Source organism: Plectropomus leopardus, chromosome 22 (genome assembly GCF_026936395.1).
Source record: "Plectropomus leopardus strain MGB_pleo_1.0 chromosome 22, ASM2693639v1, whole genome shotgun sequence".
NCBI classification, from domain to species: Eukaryota; Metazoa; Chordata; class Actinopteri; order Perciformes; family Serranidae; genus Plectropomus; species Plectropomus leopardus.
The window spans coordinates 27,306,680-27,334,226 of record NC_142197.1 but is presented as its reverse complement, the minus strand read 5'-3'; the positions used below and the strand labels follow the sequence as shown (position 1 = coordinate 27,334,226).

Here is a 27,547-nt window from a genome sequence, read left to right as displayed (position 1 = left end):
CTGAATAGTTGGAAAACAGCTTGTTTTCTATCCACTGTCAGTGTGCATCACAGTCAGCAGGAAGAACATCTGCAAGTCAGGAGTCTGGGGAGACATGTGTTGCTGCAGTCGTAGTTCAACAAGTCCTCATCCTGGATACAGTGGCTGTGCAGGCACTCAGCACTTCAGTCTTTATGTGAGGCAAAGTGTTGAGGTGAAGTTAGCATGAAGACATGCCGACTGTGTGAATCTTAACAGGCCTTTCCTGTAATCAAACAACATCAGAGCCAGTGTGACTTCACCCTGCATCCTTGAGTCATGGACCATTTCAGGAATGAATCAAAACCAGGGGAACACATTGTCTCACTGCTTCCTTTGTTATTCAAAGTGTCCTGGCAGCAGAGAGTCCACAGCTCTGGGATTGGAGCGGACTGGCTCTGCCCCTGGTTCCTCATGATAAGGGAGGCAGGGCAGTGCTCCTGCTCTGTCTGCTACATTGCTGCAAACAGCTACACACAACATCAAGCCACTGACTGAGAGAGAGAAAGACTAAGCAACAGCCCTACAGCCTAGGAGACCGCAGATCCCCCCAAAACCCCAAACAGAGGACACAGAGACGGCAGAGACAAACAAAGGCATTCTTGGCTTTCAGTTTGAGAGAAAAAGAAAAGACTGAATAATACACTGGGCAAGATCATTTTCTTGAGAAAAAAACTGAAGGGGAAAGGCGTGACAGGACGGCGTCAGGCAGCTTCATCATCCTTCTCCAATCTCTGAGGGGCGAACTGTTGCACGGTGCTGCATGAAGGACAAATCCATCCCAGAGAAGAAGCCAGCAGAAACAGGATGAGAACCAACATGAGCATTACGTGTCTGCTGCTTTCACTCAGTGAGTACTTTTACATAAAAGTGCATAGACAACCAGAATGATCTGGGTCACCGTGCTGTCCCTGTGATATTACTACATTATCATGTCCCTGTAGACTTTATGACAGGATGTCCAGGGTCATTCAGCGAGTGAAAGTAGTAGAAGTGTCTTTGTTATGCTATTAAACAGAGCATGTGAGCAGTATGATGCAGGTAGAGGTGCACACAGGAGACTGCTCAAATAATCTGACCTCTCATCTGATTACAGCTGTAGTCAGTGATGGAAGATGTTTTCAGATATTTCAGAAGTAGCCATATATTCTTGCAGAAACATTCCATTGCAAACAAAAGTTCTGTACTTGATTTTCTTCATTAAAAATGCAGAAGTATTGTAACAGTATAAAATTTAAACTATCAGCTGGAAAAGTTCCCATCATGCAGTGGTGGAGGGAGTAGCTTTTACTTAAGGTCAAGTATATATGCAACAATGTACACTGTAAAGTCTGACAAGCTGATCTTATCTTCAAAAATCTAGGGAAGAGATTGCCTTGAGAAAGCTAAATATGTAAATTTAACTATTCTTATGTTATATTCACTTAAGTTTACTCAGAATGTTGTTGTATTTACTTCATTTTGTTAAGTAAACTTAATATTGACAAAAGAAATGAACTTGCTTTTTCTAAGTGATAGCACCATATTCAGACCAAGTTAGTCCAATGTTACTGAACAGTAGTGTTTCCTCAGTACCATAGGGAACTGATTGTGTTTGATAACAAAGAATGATTAGCCTGGAGGATTGAGACAACACCAGTGTTTGTACGAAACAAATGAAATAAACAATCAAAAGAAATCGACTTTAAAAATGTTTCAGAAAACTAGAACTATTCAAACTAAATCTTTCTCTTTGATTTAACTTCAGATTTGGACTCAATCACTCTTCAGTAAAACATAAAACTGTTGCATTAAGTCTGACTAACATGATTTGCTCTCACTCAGAAAGAATGAGCCAATTCACTCTTCATTTTGAAGTTGCAACAACTTAACAAAATCAAGTAAATACAACTAAAATTAAAGCAAACTTAAAATTTAGGTATGAAATAAGCATAAATTAGAACTAGTAGTTATATTTCAGTTTCCCAGATCTATATCTTTTAAAAATGAAAGTACTTGCTTTACCCCAAAATGCCCCCTGTGACTGATTATTATGTCATTGTAGTATTTTTAATGCTGATGATTAATGTATTGTATTCAATGTGTTATTTATCATATAGAATGGGAGTGAAAGGCACAGTATTTCCTTCTAAACGTACTACAATAGAAGTATGACAGAATGCAGAAACATAATAAGTAAAGTGGCCCGCAAGCAGCTTCATATTATGCTGATGTACTTGAGTAAATTTACTTTCCATCAATGTCACTATGCATTCAAATGGCCTTTATGTGTTAATTTATTGTTGGACTTACTGGTGCCAGTGGTCTCTGGTTCTTATTCTGTTGAGGTCTTGTGCTGTCTGTTGTTGACCCAAGCACTTTGACCTGAGAGTGAGTTGATGCTACTTAGACTGTTTAATTGAAAGGCTTCATGGACCAAATCTTAGTAGCGGTAGTAAAGGACAGGTACCTCAAAACTTAAGTAGTCAGTAAATGTAAGTTGTGTGATATTTAAATTCTAGATTTAAAAATAGGACTTTTTGTTTCAACAGTAAACATGTTTGCATTGTCTTTAAGTGTTGGTCATTTTATAGTTTGAATTGTCTCCACATAACAGATCATTCTCTGTACAGCAACAGTTTAGAGGAGGATATCTACAGTGCAGGTTTATGTCACATAAGCCTATGTGATGGTTTATTTTCCCCAAAACTTCATTTTTTCTGACATAAATGTCATATTCCATAAGATACAAATCTTTGTTGCAATTTCGTATGTGACATAAAGACACAAATAATACTGCATATAAAATATAATATAAAATCCCAAAAGGAAAAGGGAGGAGGAGTTTCCATTTGTGCTTGGTTTGTTCATGCCTGAGGAGGAATGCCATACTTGAAGCATGCTGCAACCAGGGCCACTGCCACTCACAGGCTTTTTGTCCGCTCGTTTTTTGTCCGAGTTGACCTGTTTGGGAAGCATACATGCCCGCTGCTGCTGTTGGGACTGTAGGAGAGCGGTAATGGCACAGTGGGAGTCAGAGCTAAAACATCTGCCTCTCCGCCTCCCACCAGCCCACAGTGAGGGCTCCCCAGTAGCCCCCCCTAAACTCACTCACACACACACACACACACACACACACACACATGCAAACACACACGCACACACAGTAACAAACACACACTCTAATAGCTGTGGACCAAAGAGGCTGCATAATGAAGTGCACCCTGACCTCCCTGCCTGGCTGAGAGACGAGGAAAGTCTTTTTCTTTAATCGTGCACCTGCTGCTCTCTCACCACTACAGCCGCTGGATTCACATAGGAGGCCTTTATTTTTTGAGCGTGTGAAAAAAACAGAACATGACACGGCCACAAAACTCAATCTGAAGGCTGTCCGTACTTTTTTCTAAAAATAAAAGTGAAGCATTTTGTGTGTGTGAACATGCATCTGTGTCTGTATGTTTAACAGCCTGTTATCACAAAAGCATGTGCAGTGGTGATTCCAGTCAACTTTGTGACTGTATCTCTTTAAAATAAACGATTGTGATTTAATTTAGTGTACTTGATAACTGAAAAGACAGTACAGATCAGTCTGCAGTTTTGTGGTCATTGCTCCTATAAAATTTTGTGGGGGAAACCTTTCCGATAGAAAACATGGTCACCTCTGAACGACAGGTATTGGTCCTTCCTCTCACAGCAGTATATATAAAGTATACAGTATACAATACTATAACCAAGGAGTTGGCCCTCAGTCTACAATGAGCCACGTTTGTACTTATATTTGAGTAGTTCTTCAAGGAAACAGTTTTGACATTTTGAGAAATCAGTGTATTTATGTCCTTGCTGCAGGTTTATGAGAAAAGTGGCAGTCCTGTACATGTGGGCTGTGGACACATATACAACATAAACAGGTTATGGTTTGACAGTAGGTTATATGCAAGACTTTTTCTTTCTTTATGCTGTAATTTCCTGAGTTAGGTCATCACAGTAAAGTTTCCAAGCAACCAGCTGAGACTTAAAGAAGTTTGCAACCAGCAGCTGGTTAACTAAACGTGGTTACAGCTGCGCAGATATGAGAGTGGGTCCACTCTTCTCATTTTGCTCACATTAAGGCTGGGTTGCACCAATAAGGAATAATTTAATCTAAAATAAGCTCTAATCAGAGTTAAGTAAAACTAGGTTATGACCATAGAAATTTAATAAGTAGAATGGACATTGAAGTGTTGGCTGTGGTCATGTAACTAGCTCAAGTGATAATGATTGTTAGTTAATTTGGTGACAACACACATCAGTGGGGCCATGTGTCACACTGACTAGTCCAAGATACTAAATAAAACTATTTGGTAACTTACTTACAATAACTTACTGCCTGTTTGGTTATTATAGCAAAACCTCTGCAGGTTCACAACTTCATTTTTAAAATGAGTTAATTGTGCATTGTGAACACTGATCTGCACGGTCATGATCCCCAGCTTTAAAGCCCCTCATATCTGCTCCTCAATCAGCCAATCAGTGCCCAAACAGTCAACATGGATTTGTATCGGTGAACATCTTCTTCATCACCAACCAGTTAGTAAAACAAGCTTTTGTCTAATCCAATCAGAAAAATGGCAAAAAAAGTATTTTCCTAAAAGAAACTCTGCCAGTGCATCCTCTTGTTGTTGCTTAATTCTTGTTATCGTCTCTGTTACTGATTTAACTTCACTTATAGCTGTGTACTTGTTGCTGTGGGAGCAGCCATTACTGTTCTGCAAGCAGTGGACTCATGTTACGTCTTTAACTACAACCCAGTCCCTGACTGGCTGCTTATGTTGTCAACTACAGTGGGAATCCCTGACTGGCCAGAATGGATTGTAATTGGCTGCTCTTGAGCAAGACTTTTCACTGCATCTACGAGCATCTTAAGGGTAAAAATACAGTAAAGATGTTGACATCAGAGCTTCAAAATGTGCCGCTTTAATTTGAGTCATCAGATGCTTGAAGGTGGTGCCAGAGTTGAACTGAGTGGACTATAAGAAGAAGGCAGGATCATCAGTTATCAGTGCTCTCCAGGACTTCCTGACCCCTGCGCAGACCATCTCTCCTGTGTGTTTGTGGGTTCATGACTTGTCCGTTTCCTACAAGATAACAGGCAGTCAGGACTCCTGGCCCGTCAACACAACAGCAGCCCGCTGAGACGCTGCCTGTTGGCACACTTGTCTGCTGTCTGTGCTGGCTGGCCAGCATGGGAGAGAACGGAGAACAATAGATGGGAAAAAAACGTAATCAACATCCCAGTTCCCAAGGAGGGTGTGGCGACAGAAAATGGCCTTGAGTGCCCCCCCACCCAGGTGAGGCTTATCAGACAGCTGGAGGGTGGACGAACAGGCAGAAATATAATATACCAGAGCAAAGTGGAAAAAGGCTCCCTAAACAGTAAAACAGGGTTGATTACCACCGCTGATACAAAGAGGTTTCCACTGCCATGATACAGGATACAAAGCAGTTGCACTGATGTGGAGCTGACTGAGACTGCTAAAAAAAAACACTTCAGCTAGAGATGACAGCTGGATGATACAGCTTGACTTGACACAATCTAGAAATGAGAGAAAATGAAATTCCAGTTAGGGTTTTTTATAGTTATAATGTACTGATTTGAGTCATGTGAACATAACTTAACAGGACAAAAAAGTTATGACCATAGAAATCTAATAAGTAGAATGGACATTGAAGTGTTGGCTGTGGTCATTTAACTAGTTCAAGTGATAATGATGATTGTTGTTAGTTAATTTGATGACAGCACACATCAGTAGGGCCATGTGTCACATTGATGTGTGCTAAAGCTATTTGATAATTTACTTATATATAACTTACTGCCTCTTTGGTTATTAATTGCAAAATCTCTGCAAGTTCACAACTTCCTGCAAGCTGGTTTGTTTATTTGGAAGTTATGCCCACTACAGTTGCAATGGCAACGTTACACAGTAAAATGGCTACTGATCTTTGCATCCCACTACGTTGATTTGAATGGGAATGTAAGTTTTACACCATTATATTGCTATGGTTATAACACTGTGAAGCAGATTTGTTCAACTTGGAGAAGTCATGTTTTGCCTTTAAATTTTGAGAATTGAACCTTATCTATGGTTTGAATCAGATGGAGTTGCTCAGTGGTCTTGGGGACATCTTGTAGTTCAGATGTCATTGTCTATGGGTTTTTTACATCATTTTCACTGCTGGGGTGCCTGGTGGCTCAGTGGATAGAGCAGCGCCCCATTTACAGAGGCTGTGTCCTCGCTGCAGCAGCCGCGGCTTCAAGTCCAGCCTCGGCCCTTTGCTGCATGTCTCTCCCTCTCTCTGTCAGCCCTTTCATGCTCACACTGTCCTGTCAATTAAAGGCAATAAAAGCCAAAAAATAAGAATCTTAAAAAAAATCATTGTCATTGAATATTTGTCAAGAGATAAACATCAAATGTTTGATGTCCTTAAATGCTCCATTTGAGATTGAGTTTTCAAAGCAGTCTGCACACTGTTTATTGAAATGTAAATATTTCATTCTCTGCAAACACATCTTCACAGGCACTGAAAACAGGTTTGAACCTGGTTTGCTCTGGACCGTGGCTGGCAGTGAGTATGGTTTGTAGTTGGCATTTCTTTTAGTGATTTTAGAGCAGAAGTCATGCGGCACAGGGAGAAAACTGCAGAGTCATTTCTAAGTCTTTCATTATTCTGTGTTCCTACTGTTAAGACCTATTGGAGGTGAAATGTGCAGCTCACATTTCCAATGTCCTGATAACCTCCCGAAGGTCTGAGCAGCCTTCGTAGGAGTTGTGTGTAGCGTCAACATGCTGTGGATGTTGTTGTTAAAGGCCAGGCATGGCTGGCATGTGGGAGGACCCTGTGCTCGGCGTTTCATCACTGTCTGATGCTGCTGATAAAGAGCTACTCGCCTTCACCTCTACTGTAACCTCACACTCCCTCCCTATACCCAGCATGCCATGCTGCACAACCAGGTATCCATTAATCAGGCTCGCGACTGGTACCGTCACAGAACATTACTAACCTCCTCCTCTCCCTCGTCCAGAGCCTCCTCATTCCTCTCCTCCCTTCATCTTTCACTTCTTACTTTCTCAGCACTCTTTTCATCTGCCTCATCAGCTGAATCAGTGAACTCCCCTCACACTTCTCACTCCTCAGATTCAGGAAAACACTGCTGCTCCATTAATGCATGTGTGTGTGTGTTTTACAGAATGAAGAGCACCTCTTCATTCTCTTGCTGGTTGCTTGGTTCACCAAGAGTACAAAAAAACCCAAATCTTTTTTATGATATCCTGCAAATAGTTAAAAAAAAAATATATCAGCATAATCTATTCCAGACAAAAATTTAGCAAATTATCTTGTTTATGTTTTTTTGTCCCCACTGCTGAATATACTTCTTTTACTAGTTTTTCTATCATTCCCTTTGTAAACTGATAGAACATTTCACTCTGGTCAGTTTTTTTGTTTGCTTGTTTAATAAGCATACTGTGAACCGTTATCACCAATCCAATACTTTGTTTTTACACAGGGCGGTTCAGGGAATAGAGCGGGTATCCTTTGAACGTAAGGTTGGCAGTTTGATCCCTGGCTCCTCCAGTAACATGCTGAAGTATGCTTGGGAATGATAATGAACCCCATATTGCTCCTGATGGCTGTTCCATCGGTGTGTGTGTGTGTGTTTGAATGCATAAAAAACTGAGAGCAGGTGGCACCTTGTACGGTAGCCTCGGCCATCAGTCTATTATAACACGTCAGACAGCTGGAATGGTTTCAGAGAGCAGAGCAGACTACTGTCCACTCTGAGGGGTGTGCATGTTTGTATAAGCTTGTGTGTGTGTGTGTGTGTGTGTGTGTGTGTGTGTATGTGTGTGTGTGTAATGTAACATTGAGCTTTTACCATCAGCAGCACCCCACAGCTCATATAAACACACATACCAGTCTGGTCTCCTAGGACAGGGAGTGTATTGTTTGACAGGGAGTGTGGATAATGTGTGCAAGGGTGTGAGTGTAACTAGGTGTGTGTGTGTGTGTGTGTGTGTGTGTGTGTGTGTGTGTGTGTGTGTGTGTGTGTGTGTGTGTGTGTGTGTGTGTGTGGCCGTTAGATTTACGGTGTCTCAAAGCCCTCTATGCTTTCTTTCTTATCACCCCCCTTTCTTCTCTCCTCCCTTTCACTTGTCTCTCTTTTCTTCTCCCGAGTGTTTTTACATTCACAGCTCCTCACCTCCCTTCACTTCAGCGCACAGTGTAAAGCAGAGAGCCCCCTTTCCCATTCCCACAGAGAGCTGAATTAGCTCTCAATGGGACAAGGATGGGGGCAGCTCAAGCCCTGAAAGGCCCTGGTCGCAGCAGGGGTTTGCAGTTAGGGAGGAGCCCATTCTTGCATGGCCACACGTGGGGCCAGAGGGGCTTTTGTGTGGGCTGTCACCAAGCTAACGGGGCGGCTTTGTCTCGCCAGCACTTTGGAGTGACAGCTACATTTATTTATTTACTCTCCTCCGTTTGGCCGGTACAGTGTATGTTCATGCTCAGACGCACATCAATCCAGGGTTACTGTCGGGGGGCCTGGCAAGCTGAACGGATGACTGGCTGGATAGCTGACACAAACACACAGACACACACACACACACACACACACATACACACATACACTTATAGACACACACACAGAAAAAATGTGCTATGAAACTTATCACACATGATGGTCTGACAGCATGATGCAGTCCTAATACAGTAATCCTTCAGTAAGTTCATCCACTGTGAGTGGTTCAGCTGTTCGTGTTATTTAGTCCACCCCCTGCAGTTTTCATGATGTGTCAGGTAGACATTTTCAGTACAGCTATATCAAATTGATTTGATTGCAAAAATTGAATGTGTGAGTACCCCAAAAGATGTGAGGTATCTATACTAATTGCAAGTATATGGACACATAAATTGGTTTGCTTTTTGGCTAGTCATCTTTGTTATAACAAGGTCAAATCTGAAAGAAAATAAAAAATTACTATCTTGTTTAGAGTGAGATGAGAGGATCAGTACCACTGTCATATTTGTACCAGTTGAGAAATTCTGGGCCGATACTGATGTTTAAAGTAACAATTTGGTAGATGGAAGATACTGATACTGTTTGCTTTTTTGTGTGTGTGTGTGTGTGTGTGTGTATGTTGTATGTGTTATTAATTCCCCTTTTGTGCCAGGGAAACAAAGAAATCTTCATTATAAAAACTAACTGAACTGTTTTGAACTAACTGAGCTATTCACAAGACTAGCTTTCAGTGAGCACGAAAGTCAAGGGTTTGTCTGTTCCATCCACCACACCCCTCATACCCGCCCGGATGTTCATGCTCCTTATGTTACGTTGTTACCGACAGCATTTCAATCTGACACTGTCCAGTGACGTATCATGTGGATGCAACAGGTGCCATCTTGTCGCGTTCTCAACTGATCCCGATCGTCCACTTATCAGCTACCACCTCAGGTGCTGCCTGGCAGCATATAATACCACTGCGAATGGTTCTGACAGACTGTGTTCTGAAATGATGCTGTCCAGCAGTGTATCATATGCACACGCAAGGAGGCTTTCGGATGTTGAAAGCACTGCAAAAGTGACAGTATTTGACAACTTGGTAATGGGATCAGGCTGGGTGCAGAGGGGAGTTACAGAGTTACAGAATGAAACTAAAACCAAACTCCTAAAAACACAAATTGTTATTTTAGCTTGTGTACAAATAAACATTGAGATACAGCATTAATTATTAAGACAAATCAGAAGTGTCAGTCTTAATGCTAAGCTAGGCTAATAGCTTCAGAACTATGATGTAAAGTACCTGTCTGCAACCTTCAGAGCATTTATACAGCAGAAAACCACTACTGTCTCTGCAAAGATATAGTGAGGTGATGGCATCCTGAGCAGAGAATGGAGTCACATTTCCTCTGTGTGTTTTAATCTGAGCTTCTCTGTGGTTTGTTTTTGTAAGCTGGTCTGGCTGTGCATGCACATTTATGGAGTTAGTTGTTTGCTGTTAGCCACCAGCTTAGCCAACTTCATGTTGAGAACTGTATCCAGACAACTCCTGCTTCATCTTAACCATGCTCAAAGCCAGCTACATAAAAAATGCTTTTCCAGTTTGCTGTGAAAGAATTTGACAAACCTCAGCCTCATCCTAAACCACTGAGATGAAGAGCAACACTGACTGTGAGCCAGACCTCATCACCCCAAGCCAGTGTGGGACTCACTAATGCTGCTGTGGCTCAATGGGAGCAAATGACAGCAGTATGAACAGTATTAGCTCAGGCAGAGAGCAATCAAATGTCCCCTCTGTCCCTCTGTCTCTGCAGTCTGATCCTGTGCAGGCTGCAGTGTGAGTGAGGGCCATGCTCCTCAGGACATTTATTTACAACATGGCCGTCTGGGAGGAAAGACAATTCAAGCAGTCTCCACCCTCTGACCATACTGTCAATGCATATGGATGGTGGTTCTCACACTAAACAACCAAACAGTGGGACCCCATAAAGGGAGGGCAGGGAGACAGAGGAAACACTTTGACCTTCTCTGGATCTCCATTAGTCTCAGCTAATACAGGCTGTGTATACTGTCACACTCCACAGGGTTACTGCAGGAACTGCTTCAAAAGTACATCAGATCACTGAGGACACATTCATGTGAAGACAGTTCATACTTTTGGCACAAATGGCCGCTTCCTCATAGACCCATTAGACTGTGTGATTTGTGGAGGCTGAATAAAGTCATGAATCTTAATCAACCCGTGTTATGTTAAATTTGTGAAGAATACTGTTTTTTTTTTTTCTTGTGCCTTCACAAAAATAACATTTATGTGAGTAGAAGTCATGGAGTTGAAGTTGATGTCCATGAGTGACAACAGCAAATCCATTGCCTATGTTATCCAAATTACTTTTGCAAGTGTTTTAAATAGTAATGTTTTAATAAGACATGCTTTTGTTTGTAAAGTACCAAGCACATGACTGGATAAAAGAGAACACGGCTGGACAAAACCAGGCATGGTAGTTTTATTCACTTGCAGACACCCTGATGGCACCTTTTGCATTCATATGACACGTGGCAGGACAACATCAGGTTGAAATGCCAGTAATGATGTAATATAAGGAGCATGAGGGTTCCTATAGGGCAGGTGAATGGGCCTCACAAACGTTGGACTTTCATGTGGGAGTCCAATGTTTGCTTCCCATGTGAATGTGATTTTTTTTTTTCTGCACCTTATCATGTGCCCCCTTCCCCTAATCCGAACCATCAGAACCAGCATGTGTGTTTGCTGACGTCCCAGGGTTTGTTGCTTTGTGCTCACGTTGTCTAAACATAACCACATACAACGGCTGTGACTCAGAAGTAGAGCGGGTATTCCTCTAATTGGAAGGTCGGTGGTTCGACCCCCGGCTCCTCCAGTCAACATGTTGATGTATCCAGTGTGAGAGTGTATGAATGGTTACTGAGTAGCAGGTGGCACCATGTATGTTAGCCTTGGCCACAAGTGTGTGAATGTGTGTGTGAAGGCGCTTTGAGTGGTCAAAAGAGAAGCGCTATACAAGTACAGACCATTTACAGTATCATCCCACCATGTGCATTTGTTGACATCTTGGTAGCGGCATCCGGAGCATAAACAGCAGACGCAGAGGGAGGTATCCTTCTGCATCTGCTGTTCACAACAGATATGCGGACGCGGAAGTCCCTTGAGAAAGCAAGAACATGTAATGAGTTGGGATGAGGACGTGTTGGTGCAACACATGCACAGTGAAACCTGCTCTGCAGTTGCCCAAAGGCTCAATGGCTGGTGCAACTAACACAAAACAAAAAAAGTCTATAATAAAAGACAATAAACACATTTTTTATATGCAAACACTCTGTATATCTGCCACCATCACTTTGAGAGTACCTAAGGAAACTACAAATAGTGCACCCAAAGAGCATCTCAACAGACACTGTCCCTTTATTTCTAACGCTGTCTTCTGTAACCCTCTAACATCACAGTTCTGGTTACACTGTGCATGTGTCATATCCTAAAGCTCCCATAAGGTCAAAGAGCATGTCCCAGCCTCGTCTGAAAAGCCTTGGTTAAAGCTTGACTGAATTCAACATGTCAGTCAGGTCACAGGAACAGAGTTTTGATTTATATCTAATCAAAGCTGCTTAGTTTGTTAGTTTGACCGCAGTTTAAGCAGTGGCTGATATGACTCTTCAGCTCTGATTGGTTGTTTTCCTTTAGCCGCGATGGATTTGTGTAAATGCCAATAGGAGCAGTACAAAGAGGACTGGAAATATTGTTTGAATTTATGATGATAAAAAAGGGATCAGGAGTTAAATCAACATCCCCAACCCCCAAACAGAAACAACCATTAGAAGACCAAGTAAAGTCCATTTAGCTGAAGCTTATTACCAAACTGGAAGTCCCACACAGGCCCAACAAAAGTGTTTCCTGTCACTCAAGTGAGCCAAGAAGTAGAAGGAAGAGCCAGGGAAAGGACAGCAGGTCAGTTCTCACACCCTGTCTGACCCTGGATCAGGTCACACCATGAGACAAACAGCACCACAATAGGAACATATCACAGTGTCTGCACGCTGAGGTACAGTCAGCTGCCAGATGCATGCAGTCGGCGAGCAGACTGAGGTCAGAGTGGTCACTAAATTCACAGTCAAGAAAGCATTTACACAAGTCAGTCTCTGTGGTTGTAGAGACCTTTCACACATTGGTGACCAAGGCCATACAAGTTGTCACCTGCTACTCATTTTTTTTTTAAGAAGACACTGATGGATCAGCCATCAGGAGCTATTCGAGGTTTGGTATTTTGCCCAAGGATACTTCAACATGTTGACTGGAGGAGCCGAAGATGAACAGCCAACCTTACGATCGCAGGACAACCCGTTCTACCTCTGAGCCACACCTACTGTGCTGTGTACATTTTAAAAATACTCTTTATTTCTGTAGCCCTTGTAACAACAAGGCACAACATGCTTTACAAGAAAATAAACAAACAGCACAGAAACACATAGAAACACAGCAATTAAAAATGCTAAACAAACCACATTTAAAAAAGGATGGCAGACCATCTGGCAACAATGCAGTTACTTTCACTGTTGCTGATTTTTTTTTTTTTATTAGCAAACTTTAAGACCTAAAGAGGAGGTTCCTAGACACAATCTTTGTCACCAGGCAGAATTTCATTCCAAGAGTTTTTATCAAGTCTCAGATCTCTGCATATAACACAATGCTGTTTGAAAGAAAGCCTCACATTTATTTGTTTATTGTTCATATATTTTACTTAAAGATTGCTTTGCAATTTAGTGCAAGTGGATGAAGTTGTGAACACACATCTTTTCCCAACTTACCCTTGTTCCTGTTGTTACTACTTTTATCTAAATGAAGTAAGGACCTGGTGAACATAAATCCAACATTCACGCCATTCTCTTTTTAGCTCTGCTTTTGGTTTCCACCAGCTCCTGAGAAAAAAATATCTGTTTAGCAATTAATTGCTCCACTTTTTTTCAAAAGCTAGTCCCTAACTGTGTCTGTCTGCTGTTTGGTGGTGGATAGGCAATGCAAAATGGGTTTATCAGAGCTTTGTTCTGCTAAAAATGCCTGCTTGCTGCTGGAAGGCAGCGGGCAGGCTGTGTCTGGAGGTTATTTGGACTATTTCTGGGATGTTACTCTGCTAATAATGAATGAAGTTATTCTCAGATATCAGTTATCTAAAATAACCAAAGGGAGCATCCCAAGACGTAAACAAACGTTTGTGTGCGTGTGTGTGTGTGTGTGTATGGAGGCAGTGTGGTGAGGAATGAGTGGGTGAAGTAAAACAGCCCTGGTACAGATAGTAGCAGGAATTAGTGGGCGCTGTTGCCCGATAAGAAACAGATGTGTCATTGATAGCTGGAGTCAGCGGGGGTCACGCTAAACAAGACGCTACACCTGGGGGAGGGAGAGCGAAACAGAGAGCAGGCTGGGAGAAGAAAATAATTTATTTTAAGGACACCTCAAAAGAAATTTCTCTTAGATAAGTATGCTTTGCAGAAAAGATGTGGACACTGCAAAGACCTGCTGTGTCAATCTGCTGCCTGACATCGTGATCTTCATCGTCAAAACACACTCAACTCCAACCTCACCAGTAACACTTTACAATCAGGCACACACAAAAATGAGTAGTTACCGAGGAACTAATGATAAATGAATAAGGAACTAATAATTAGTTAATAGTCAGTTTTTGAGTAACTCCCTATCAAATGTCATACAGTAGCTAATCATTACTTAATAGGAAACTAATGAGGAACGAATGAGGAACTAATTATTAGTTGATGGTCAGTTCTTACTGACCTTACTGAGTTACTCAACTCCCAATCAAATGTCGTACAGAAACTAATCATTAGTTAATTATTTCTTAATTGATAATGACTGAGGGAGCTGATGAGGAATGAATGAGGAACTAATCATTAGTTAATGGTCAGTTTTTGAGTAACTCCCAATCAAATGTCATAAAGTAACTAATCATTAGTTAATTCATTAACTGATAATGAGCAAGGGAACTGATGAGAAACGAATCAGGAACTGTTGATAAATGGTCAGTTCTTGAGTAACTTCCATTCAGATACCAGACAGTGGCTAATTATGAGTTAATTTAGAAATTAGTGATGTAACTAGTAAGGGATGAATGAGGAGCTAAATATTAGTTAATGATCAGTTCTTACGAAACTCCAAAAAATAGTTTTATTGAGGAACAACCTATACAATAACCAATCAATCAATCTTTATTGACCAGATATAATCATAGTGAAACATTATCCTGCCGGCTTAGGGATCCCAGTGGCGGCCACTGGGATCCCTAAGCCGGCAGTGAGTGCAGTGAGTGGCCTGAGAGTAGAAGCCACTGCCGAGCACCTAAGCACCAGCCTGGTGCACGGAGCAGCATGGCACTGATCTTCTTGGGATGGCATGGAATCCCAAGAAGATCAGTGTGACTAGAACCACAGCCAGAGTTTCAGGAGCAGGACCACACCTCGACCACACCTCAACCGCGCCTCTTCCGGCTTAAATATCCTCCTAACCCGATCTCCCCCTTTCGTTCTCATTATTCTGCACGAGTGTGTACCAACACACTAGGTAGCGTTCCGCTCTCAGTCGACTGCGGTTCGCTCACTCACCTCTACTATGGATTCTATCTCTCTGTCCCCGTTGGATGACGACCTGTTTGGTCGAAGTTGTGATGATGGCCCTCACTGTCTCCTTCTGGCCATGCAGGCGTCCTCAGGGTCCGACGCCGACAACTTCTCTGTCGCATCTGTGCCAGAGACGCCGACCTTGGCAGTGCAACCGGCCGCCAGCCCCTCGGTTCCCTCCATGGTCCATGTTCCACCCGGCTCCTCTCTGCTCACCATTCAGATGTACGGCTCAGCCAATGGCTCCCCTGCATCTCCTGGTCCGCCACCCTCAGCGGAAAGAAGAGGACGCGGTCACCCCCGTGCAGCCCTGCGCCGCCACGGTTCTCCTACTCCAGGTCTCCCGATTGCCGGCTGCCTTTGAAGACCGGGGAATGCCATTTCGCAGAACTGACAACAAAGCTTTTTGACATCCTGACATCTGAGTGCGGCTCTGTCAACATCGGCGCTCTTCCAGGTGACGTCATCGCGGTGGCTCCCGCCGTCGTGCGCCATAACGTCAGCACCTCTGTTAAAGGGCCGGTTCGTCTTCAACCACTTCCGGCGGACCATGCTGAATAGGAAGTGGGGACATGCTGCCTCGGGCGAGTCAAGTCAAGTCAATTTTATTTGTAGAGCCCATTATCACAAAACATGGTTTGCCTCAGTGGGCTGTACAGTTTACGACATCCCCCTGCCCTTAGACCCTCACATCACCCAAGGAAAAACTCCCAAAAAACAAACAAACATAAAATAAAAAAAAACAGGAAGAAACCTCAGCAAGAGCGGGGCACTGGGGCTTCGGCAGTCACTTCACCTCGGTCCCGCCAGCCGTGGAGGTCAGGTTTGCCTGAGGCGTCAGATGTGTTGGTGGCACCCTTCCACTCCCACCAGCTCACCTCAACTGGGATTCTCGACGTTGCCTGCACCCTCGACTGTTCTCCCTCCTCAATTTGAGCAGCCCGCTCATATTGGAGCCCGACATATAGCCCTCCACGCCTGCAGTGGATCACCTTTGCTGGGGAGGCTGGCATTGAGATGCCATTGCCCCCGGCCGTACACGCTCGGCAACCGCACCACTTCACTCTTGCTGGGGCATCTGGCACCAGGATGCTACTGCCCCCTGTTGTTCATCCGCAGTGACCTCGACAGTTTGCTCTCGCTGGGGCATCTGGCACCGGGATGTCGGGGCCCCCAGCTGTATGACGTCGGCTACTGCACCGAATCACTCTCCTTGGGGCATCTGGCACCAGGCTCCCAGTGCCCTCTATGCTTGACCTCGACGCCTGCGGTGGTTCGCTTTTGTTGGGGTGTCTGGCCACTCTCTGCAACTGCACCATTTCACCCCTCTCGCTGGGGCATCTGGCGCCGGGGTGCCGTTGCCCCCAGTTGTACACCTGCAGCAACCTTGACAGTTCGCTCTCGTTGGGGCTTCTGGCACCGAGAGGCTGTGCCCCCGGCCGTACGACCTCGCCTACTGCACCGTTTCTCTCTTCTTGAGGCATCTGGCACCGGGCTGCCAGTGCCCTCTACTGCTTAACATCGACGCCTGCAGTGGTTCGCTTTTGCTGGGGAGTCTGGCGTTGGGATGCCATTGCCCCCGGCTGTGCACGCTCAGCAACCGCACCACTTCGCTCTCGCCGGGGCATCTGGCACCGGGATGCCGCTGCCCCCAGTTGTACATCCACAGTGATTTTGAAAGTTCGCTCTCATTGGGGCATCTGGCACCGAGATGTCGGGGCCCCCAGATGTATGACATCTGCTACTGCACTGGTTCACTCTCCTTGGGGCTTCTGGCACCGGGCTGCCAGTGCCCTCTACTACTTAACCTCGAAGCCTGCATCCGCATTGTTCCCCAGGGGTGAGCTTTCCTTTCTCACCTGTTGCCTGTCGCTTCTTCCGTCCTGTTGCTTATGACCTCCGTCTCTCTTGTCGCGCCGAGAGATTCTCCACTGGCACTTTCTTTAATAAACAAACACTATTTTGGTTCTGTTTTAGACACCCTGGTACCTTATGTATACAAGTAGTACAAAAACAATTCCCAGTGTGAATCACTTCATTTTTATTGTGAATTAGAAAATGGTTGAGGGGCCACCTAGCACCCTTTGGGGGGGGGTAGATTTGGCAGTTAACGCGTCTGTTTTTACACTTTCTTTATAATTGTGTAGTAAGGTCAACTAGTAGACCTAATTTCTTTCTCTCTAGTGCCACTGCAAGTTGATGTTCATTATCATAGACTGACTAGAGGTTCAGCAAAAACACTAAAATAAAACAGTGTAGTTTAGAAAATGACTGTCAATAAGGTAAAGTGTGTGTGATTTGCAATAAATCAACCCCAACATGCTCAATCAGCACTGTGGTCCTTTGAGGAAGTGTTACATAATGTCCATGTCATTTGGATCAGCTACCTGTAAGTTCATGTGTCACCACACATGCATGCTTACAATCCCAGGGCTGTGTGTGGATGTACTGGAGGTGGGTGGAGGTCAGAAAGCGTAGGGGGGATGTGTGGATAAAACCATTGTTTTGTGGCTGTGGAGTCAGGCGAGGATTGTTCACAAGGCACTCCAAATGGGCCGTTGTCGCGGGTGTGGTGTTTCCAAGTTTATTGTGTACAGCATCCTGTCCTGTACACTATAAATAGAGAAACAGAAGAAGATGGAGTGCTGTGGCTGAAGCTAACAGCTGTCCAAACTGCAGGAAAGCACAGGTCGACCAGTCCTCACTTTCACCATTTAAGAAGACATCAGTGGAGATTCAAACTGCACTTTTTTAACAACTGATTAATGTAATATGAAAGGGGGTGCATTTAGTGATGAACCTTCACAGACGTATCACCATTACGGAGAGTTTTAGGGCCACTTTGAGGAAAAAATAATGGCAATTTCAAGATGAAGGTCACAACATTATGACAGTAAAATCTAGGGAAAAAATGGCCTGACCTGTTTTGCAGCACCCCTTCCCCCCTCATACATAACAAACAGTCTCTCTAACTAACCCCATTGGGAGACCAGCACAGCGACGAGGAGCATGCGCAGAACATCTAGTCCACTTAAAGTTCGACAGGTGTTTACATGACGGAATAGCTCAACTTCCAGTCACATTATCTGGGTGTGTTAGTCCGATTTCAAGAAATTTGATTTGGCCTAGTTTCTGTCAGATTAATATGTTTTCATGGATTTTAAAAGTCCAGTTTTAGTTGGATTAACACAATAATTCCACTTTATCCCACAGCATGTAAAAGTAGTGAATGTCTCAGACTCAGTCTCATCACACCTTGTTTCCAGCTGAAAAAAAAAAAAGTTATGACACACGACCTGCTCAGCAGCACACAGAGACACCATCAGAGACCAGCTGGTGAACACAGAGATAAACAATCAGAGCTAAAAGAGAGACAATATTGAACTAACATTCATTAGGTGACACAAGCACAACTTTTAATAAATGCTAATGTCTCATGTCAGCTGTATGTGCAAAGAACTGTTTGCTAACATATAACAACTTTATTTTTTATTTATTTATTTTTTTTATTAAACCTTTATATAAATAAAGGTAATCTTATCTCAAGAGAGACCTGTTTTGGACAACATAAAATATAACAACAATTAGTTACAGACAGACAGATTTATCAGTACAGTACATACAACATTTAAGTGAAAGTGCCAAGTGGAAGCAAATTAAAAATACTAAAAACTGGAACAGATTTCCAGAGATGCTTCTCTAGTGCCCTTCAAATAAGTTTACAATCCTCTAGTGGGATCAAGCTGGACAGCTTCAGATGTTGCTGTTCCATGTTGAAGATGGAGCTATACCATAAGCAAAGCAATAATATATCAATGTTGTGTTTTAAGCTTGTTCTGCTGCCCCCAAGTGGCCACAAAATCAATAAATTTAAGTTTAAGTAAATCAGTTTGTCGTCATACTTCAGCAGTGATCGGTAGCTAACAGTCATGCTTGTTCTTTTCCAGGCTTCCTGTTCCACAGCGTGTGTTCGGAGGAAAACACTCTGAGTTCCAGTTCAGCGACAAAGAACGATGCTACTGTCACACCCGGGCTGTTAGCCGGGCCATCTGATGCATCCAAGACTGATCCAGTTCTTGACAATACAGGTGTTACAGCTACATCTGGAGCACAACCAAATGATGTTGTAAACATACCTACGCAGGCACCAGCACCCACAAGGTCAACTACTGAGGTCACCTCGCCTCCTCTCACAGTGGCGGCTACATCCAAGCGTCCTGACAAGCCAACCCCCACCCAACCACAGCAGCCCAGTACCACCAAAAAACCATCAGCACCTCTCACTTATGTCCCTCCTATTTTTGCCTCTCCTGCTGCTGCTACCCAAAGCCAAACAAAGATCCTGACCCCAGCGACAACACCAGATAGCAGCAGCAGCTCAGCAGCGCACCCCGGTCCTGCCACACTTCAGACCCCTGCAGCCTCTGTTACCAGCAAAGCCTCTGGGACTGAAGCGTCTGTCAGTACGCCAGGAAATCCTGACAATATGGCAACAACCAAGATCGTGACAGATGCCCCTACGCCTGGGCAAAAGTCCACGACTCACAGCACAATCATCGCCACGACGAGCGTGGACAGCAGAGGAGGTGAGTTCCCCTGTGAATCCTATCCATGCCAACATGAAAAGAACACATCATTTCAAACTCATAAACTCCAGAACTCACCCAAAATACTTGGATGAAGTCATGAGGAAAAGAAAATTTAAAAATACTTAGATAACTAATTACACATATTGTCCTAATTGAAATAGAACAGACCAATTGAAGCAGGGTCCATTTTTTTACTTAAAGAGTCCACCTGTCCAATTCTAATGAAACTAAAAGGAGTCTCTTAATTTTCTGGTAAGAGAAAATATAAAAGAAGTCAACTCCAGATGCATCAAATTTTCTTAAGCATCCAAATCTGGTCTGACCAGGTGTGCTCAATTATGAATCTCACTGATCATAAATCACCTCACTTAGCACAGGTAACACCCCCTAAACACTATATAAGGACAGGTGTCGTGCCGTGTGCAAATACCCACATGGCTAAGACTGGAGACATGACACTATGAACCAGAACTTTTGCACTAGTTAAACATATATAGGTCTACTGTTAAATAGATTTAAACAAATTAAATGTGATTTAAGGAAAATGTATTGTTGTATTAAAAGTAAAGAATGCATGTTAAAAGGTTTAATTAATTTAATAAATCAAAATAACGAAAGGAAAAGCAGCAAGTCCTCATACATAGAATATATATCAAAAGTAAAGTAGTTCTCTAATAATAGTAGACAGCACCATCATAAAATACTCTTGTAAGTAAAAGTTCCTCAGATTTGTACTTAAGTGCAGGTAATGTACTCAGTTACATTCCTGCACTTGGATGGACGCACAGATGATCAGTCATTATAATTACTCTAAAACATCATCTAAATTTGATTCATTGATTCATTTTTTTTTAAATGTTGCTCAAATGTAAAAGTTATTTGCCTTGTGCTGGGCAACAATTTGTGGACTGTGAAAACGAGATGTTTTTCTCATATCTTGGTCAACTCTCCACTCCATCCTTTTCTCTTAAACAGCAAAAAAAGCTTAAAACATTGGTGAATCCCAAAAATCAGTGAATACTAAAAACAAAAATAAAAACAAACTGTGGGTATGAACAAAAATGAGGGAAAATTTGTGAGGCCCAATGTCTTGGCACTTGAGAGATTGCAGCCACAGAACTGATGACAAAACTGACACAGCAGCTGCCCAACTTGTTGCTCACATGTTAATCTTCAAAGAAGAACCTGTCAGTGATTTACAGCCAAACTTTAAAATGTCTTTTTCAGTGAGGACGAGTGAGACAATCCACCTATCTTCTCATGTTTCTTTTTTTTATACCACATACAATAAGAACAAGTCCTTTCTTTTTAGCATCCATAACCTCTTCAGGCGATACTTCACCTGCAAAATTAATCTCAGAATTCAGTTCATAATTCCTCATTTCATAATTTCAGTGTTGTGTTCCAGCATTTTCTGAATGACCCTGCAGTGACAAAGTGTCCCACATAGCTCAGAGCTGGTGGCTCAGAGGGCTTTCTTCTCTGAGGGGACCATTAGGGGACCATGTCTTCACTGGTTGTCACTGTGTTTCTGCTTGAAGGTACATCGCAAACAACAGTGACCGTTACAAGTCACCAGCACACAACATCAAAGGCCCCAGAGCCAACTGGGAACAGAGGGACCATCACCCCCCCTTCCACCCTGACCATGGCAGGACCCACAGGAGAGACCTTTAGTACCAAAACTGGACGAGGCCCCATGTCCTCGCAACCCACCACTACAACCACAACCACCACCACCACAACCACCGCAGCTCAGCCAAAGACGTTTCTGGTAAGAGGGAGCAGACAGAGCCGGGGGACGGGGTGGATCAACATTTTTCCATAAGTGCTTTTGACTGACATACTTATTTTATGGCCTTTTTATGCAGTATTCTCTGAACACGGGACATGAGGTAAGGTTTTGCTTTACTTTTTGCATCTCTAAATTTGTTGGAGGCATCAAACTGTTTCTGTTCAAACAAACAATACATGTGATAATAAACACAGTTCTTGCTCTGACTCCCATCAAGCCTCTGCTATTGTCCTGTCCACGGCAGGCAGGCCCACACCCTGTCCACTCCTTTCCTCACTGACATTTACCCCCCAAAATAAATTATTTGTGCAAATATAATTGTGCAACATCCTGAAGGAAAAATAAGAACAATTACACATGTAAAAGGCGTAGCGGCGTCATGTCCCTCCAGGGTGAATAAAGGACATGCATATATCCAATAACAAGCTTATTATAGCTCACCAAAAGAAAGATATGAAAAAACATTGAAGTTAACTGACATAGAAAATAAAAACTAGACCTGAGAAAAAATTGTAACATACTGGACGTGTCTTTAGTCATATTACAAGGAGAGTGAGGAAAGTGCTGTGTTTGTACCTGTGGTGAACTTCAGATACCTTGCCTCTGACAAATACTCCTATATTAAAACAAAAAACTGAAATGAAAGAAGCTATCCCACTCAGCTAACTCAAACTGAAATGAACTGAAAACCACAGTGCGTCACCAGCAGTGAGGGAGGTTCTGGGTGGATCCAGCAGCAGGACAGGAAGCAGTGAAGCTCGCTATAAAAAAAGGATTCCAGTCACAGGGTGGAAAAAGTGTCTTAGTGGGAACCCTTCCTGCTTTTCACTAGCTTCCTTCATTCCCACACCTCTTTCATATATTCGGCCTCTCTCTGACTGACTGACTGCACAGCTGTGCTGTTCCATAACACACCAGCAATACTCCACACATCACAACACAGAAAGATACAACCTCAACTGTCACCTTTGACCTTCCTGTCCAAACTGTGACAGAGTGCTCTCGGTGATGCTCATCAGCTCTGAGTCATTTCTGGACTGTCAAATCTGTGATTGAGTTGAGATGTTTAAAGCTGTCATCCACCTTCAGAAAGAGGAGGAGAAAGATCTGGTGGAGGTGTGCAGGCGGCTGATGGTGAATTTGCAAGATGGAAACTGCACCCTCACATGGAAGCACCACAATGGCAAAATACAGTTTGACTGTGTGGAGATAAATGGCAAAGGTACAGCACCTCCCTCCCTTTAGGAAAACCATGTTAGTCTGTTTAATTAACTACCTGCTAACAAACACATTACAATGTGTCTTCCAGTGATAACCAGCCTGGCAACCCAGTACTATGAAGAAATCACCAAAGTAAGGGCTCACATGTCACACTATCAGAACACGGAAACATTTCCAACAGGCACTGTGGTGTTTAAAGAAGTCATTGTCGTGTTGTTTTCTCTACTCAAAGAAACCAACAGATAACAAAACGCTGATAGTCATCCTGGCCTCCTGCGGAGCTCTGCTCATCATGATCGTCATCCTGGCTGTGTGCGCCTCCCACCACCGCAGACCGTACAATGAGAATCAGGTACGTGGAGAGCTTTCCAAAGGCTTTCTCCTGTTGGACCAAAGGCGTTCCTTTCTTAATCTTGGAAACCATTTACCTTGAAATAGTAAAGTAAATATAACTATTAATCTTCATTTATGTTTACTTATATCGTTGTTAAGTTTACTCAAAATTTAGCTGTATTTACTTTACTTTAATTTTGGGAAGCTGTTCCAACTTAAGGATGTCAAATGAAATGATAACTAAATTTTAAGTAAACTAAACAATTAGATATAAAGTATCAATTAAGATTAATAGTTATATTTACTTTTACTATTTTTCAAGGCAGTCGGTTTCCTGGATTTTTAAATGTGAAATCAACTTGTCATATTTTACAGTGCAGGGTCACAAAGACATAAAAACACTGTATTCAGAGACCTTGTCCTTTTGGTCTCTACAGCAGCACTTGACGGAGGAGCTGCACACAGTGGAGAACGGTTACCATGACAACCCGACACTGGAGGTGATGGAGGTGCAGCCGGAGATGCAGGAGAAGAAGATGGCGCTCAATGGAGAGTTCAACGACAGCTGGATCGTCCCCATAGACAACCTGCTGAAGGAGGACATACCTGACGAGGAGGACACTCACCTGTAGACACGACCAGAGACAGAGAAGAAGAAGAGGAGGTTCTCAACGACAGGATCTGGATACTTCCAGCTACACCAAAACAAACAAAATAATCCACACTTCCTGCTTCATGACAGCCCTCACCTGCAAATCCTGATCCTGGATTTTTTTGTCCATCAAGACTTTTCTCACTTAGATCCTGTAGAACAACCCCCACAGCCCCCACAAAAGCTGTCTGTCTGTCTTTCTGAGATGTTTCTACTTTAGTTTGGTATGAAAAAGAAATGTCAATTAAAAAAAAACAATCACTTAGAGGATGAAGCACCAGTGAAACAGAACACAGTGGCCTTGGGAGCTCCAACATGTTGACTAAATCAATCACTTATGTGCCTTAGATGTTATTTTGATATTTTCAAAAAGTGACTTCCTGCAAAGCACAATACAGATTTAGTTATTGTGAAAAATGCCTTTTCATGATGTTCACAAGCACCTGCAGAGAGAGCGTTCTGATATGATTTTGTGCCAGCGAAGGAGGGTCAGGTAACTATCAGAAAGGCAGCAGACTCTGCAGGTGTGATCTTAGATAGAGATGACCTCAGGATACTTTTAAGCATCCTGGTGATTTTCCACTAGTGTGTGTCAGCTGTGCAAGAGCATGGCTGCACTGTTCAGAAGAAACCAGTGTCCACAAAGACACTGGCTGTGTAGAATAACTCAACCGAAAGCTTTTAATCCAAAATGCCACACTGACTGGAGGCTGTGCAGAGTGCTAGAGGGGACATATTACACGTATGTGTTGTGTTCTGTTGTGTTTTCTTTGCATCTCTTGATATGTGACCAACTCACAGTTTTCATCTGATCAAGAGAAAGGGCTCCAGCCTGCTTCAGCTGTTTTTTTCATCTCTGTCCCCTCTGGCTTTCCTCACATGGCAGCCCGCTCTCATTCTGAACTTATTACATACTACCGCTTTGACAGTGCTTTTGGTGTACAGCCCCAACGCCAAAGGGCAAGTTTCACATGCCCACGTGCTTGTGCTGACATCATGGTAGCAGCATCCCAGAATGTAAACAGCAGACACAGAGGGATACCTTAAATGTCATATGTAGACGTGGAAGTTCATTTTAAAGCGGCAACATGTGACAAGTTGGGATGACAACGTGTTGAACACAGATAATATCACTCAGTGTTCTTAAAGTGAAAATCAGCTGATGATGTTTTAAGAGAGCTTTACCTTCTTATACCCAAAACTAAAGTCACATTATGACATAACTGGGTGAAACATATCATTCCAGTTTATTATATCTGACATCTTATTTTTGTTTTTTCAGATTCAGATTCAGATTCATAAGCAATAAAAAAAGCCTTGATCACTTTGGGGTTTTGCTGCAATAGTCTTACATAGATCTGACCGTGGTCTGGTCTGGTGGTCTTTCATGGTTGAATATGAATGTGAGCATGAATAAACGAGGAAATGCCTCTCCGGGAGACACAATCTGTATGCTGTATCCTGCCTGTGGTCACATTCAGCTTGCTCTCTGTCAGGTTGCCTGGGCAAAAATGTCTGAAAGCTATCAACTTGAGGATGCTAGGAAATAAAGGGAAATATATTGTCCTTTATTATGTACTTACCACATCACACCACAGAGGGCGCTGTTCGAGAAAATGTTACATAGCGGAGAGCAGGGTCTGTTGGGACAGGGACTTTCTGGCAAGTTAGAAAGCTGTACCCATGTCGTTCCCTGTCAGCATCACTGTGGAGACCTTCACCTGTTCCTCACCTTTTTTTCACTGTTCTGACATCTGCAAGGTCAAAGTAAATCTTTTGATCTATTGTTATTTTTCTTCTACCATAACATACATTAAGGCCTGCAGTTCAGCCCCGGGTCATATTTTAACTGTGTAAGCTTCAGGTGTTTCATTTCTTAAAGTCAGGTTATTGTAATTTACTATTTTTTTCCAAAATGAAACAAACCAAAGAGCTTACATTAACTTATCATCCACATGCAGTCTGTGGTGATCACACTGGGCTGACAGCAGCCACTGAAATGAAGACTGGACACAGACATATTTCCCATCTCAGTCATTTATGAAAATATAATATTTTTAAAAATGCCTTTTTAAAAGAGATGCGTAGACAAATGACACCGTGGATATGAGGCGTTCAAATTTTAGACCTTTTATTTTTCAATTTTAACGATTTTTTAAATCATTTTTTCCCCCAAACAAAACGTCCCAACGGATTCTTCAGTTTCAGCCTTCCTGGGATGTAGAGACCCACTGTCTGTTATACACTCAATCATAATGTTTATTTACAGCAACATGCGGGTAGAAAACCGTCACGTACATATAATCAAACGGCGCTGATCTAACTCTGCCTTCATTGATTAGTTTTAAGCCACCAAAAAATATATATATATATCAGTTTGAGTGTACGCTCTATTTAGAGTAGCACTTTACCTTGCTGTCAGACTGTCGGAGATTTGGAGCCGTTCTCACATAAACAACAGGCTCAGTCATTTCACTCCACTGAACGGCGGAGCTGCTGCTCTGCCACTGCCTCTATCAACAGTTGTGGAAGGCAACGAGGAGACAATATTCAAATATTCTGAACACTTAAACTGGTATTTATTTATTTCAGGTGGCTATAATATGTTTTGCTGCGGCCCTGTCCACAACAAGAAATCGCTTAGCTTTCAAGCAGGTTGATTTAGTTTATCGATGTTTGTAAAGCAACACAGTTCAGTACTAACGGGTACTGACGGTACTGAACTGTACCCGTTCAGGGATCCAACTATTTCTATTGCTGTTACAGTAGTCTGTGAGTAATGGACGGTTATTTTATGTCACTACCAAAGTGTCTCCACCGACCCTGCTCTCCCTTATTCCATCTGTCTCGAAGTCAAAGAAAAAGATCTCCAGTTGGAGACTGAGTAAAAAGGCCTCCAGTATTTAACCTGTGGCCATTTACCACAGACAGTTTGGTGATGATGTTTCTGTGCGCATTTGTTTTTCTCTTCCAGATAAATTGAAATATCAGGTCAGCTAATGCTTAATGCCCTGCTGGACAATGTAACTATTTTTACATCGCAGAGATAGTAGAACGACCAGGTTATAATTATGCAGAATTAACCTTAAACTACATCAAAATTACAGTATTTTCCGAGGCCAATAACAATACCAATAAACGTTTCTCTCAGTCTGTCTCAGTCGAGCTGCACGGCAGGCTGAGATTTTTTAGGAGCATAGAAGAAAAATAGAGTTTGTTGACGATTTTGTTTTTAAAACCATGTATAAGGCAAACACTGTAAATAGTTGTTATTTTGTCACCATTGCTGCTGTGGAGGGGTGGAGTTATGAGATTTTAGGACATCTTGAGCAATATTAAACCTCTGACAGCAAAGCCTGGGCACCTTTTTGTATGAATTTTTTTTTGTTTGTTTTGGATTCTGTTCAATTTAACAATTTTCTTCCTTTTAAACCCCTCAAGAAGTTAATATATATGTACTTATATACAAGTAAATTGTCACCTTGGGCACTCCAATCCACCTTCCGTTTGCTTTGTATTATTTGTGTGTGTGTCTACAGTTTCACTCACCTTATTATAGCTGTGATATTTTCACCAAAGTATGTTAGCAGTATTTGATGTATTTATGGTTTGTTTGCTGCTGAAGGCAAACAGCAGGGGTCTGATACACTGGAAGCTGTAAATTCGTTGTTCTACCTGTTGAGATTTGCAAATAAAGGCAGTGTTTTTCCACCTGTTGTCCTGTGATGTTGGGCTGTCAGTAACAGCTGCACATGGCCACCAGGGGGCAG

General features: G+C 42.7%; 1 protein-coding gene across 2 annotated transcripts; it reads left to right on the top strand.

Moving 5' to 3' along the window:
* The first annotated feature begins 376 nt into the window (after positions 1-376).
* podxl (podocalyxin-like) lies at positions 377-27,488 on the top strand. 2 transcript variants are annotated; one of them, XM_088072988.1, is made up of 8 exons: positions 377-868; positions 19,135-19,773; positions 21,318-21,550; positions 21,648-21,671; positions 22,661-22,793; positions 22,881-22,924; positions 23,025-23,144; positions 23,566-27,488. In XM_088072988.1, exons 1-8 carry the CDS (start codon positions 826-828, stop codon positions 23,755-23,757), a joined length of 1,428 nt encoding a protein of 475 aa, XP_087929114.1. In that variant the 5' UTR covers positions 377-825; the 3' UTR covers positions 23,758-27,488. The 2 variants fall into 2 exon arrangements, with proteins under 2 accessions (XP_087929114.1, XP_042367088.1); XM_042511154.2 differs by having other exon boundaries at positions 382-868; positions 23,563-27,488.
* The last annotated feature ends 59 nt before the right edge of the window (positions 27,489-27,547 follow it).

Bases quoted from the DNA above. Each gene is read 5' to 3' on its own strand.
- podxl (XM_042511154.2), top strand. From the start codon at position 826: ATGAGAACCAACATGAGCATTACGTGTCTGCTGCTTTCACTCA. The intron at 22,794-22,880 runs GTACAGCACCTC...TGTGTCTTCCAG, and splicing joins TGTGGAGATAAATGGCAAAG to TGATAACCAGCCTGGCAACC. The intron at 22,925-23,024 runs GTAAGGGCTCAC...CTCTACTCAAAG, and splicing joins ACTATGAAGAAATCACCAAA to AAACCAACAGATAACAAAAC.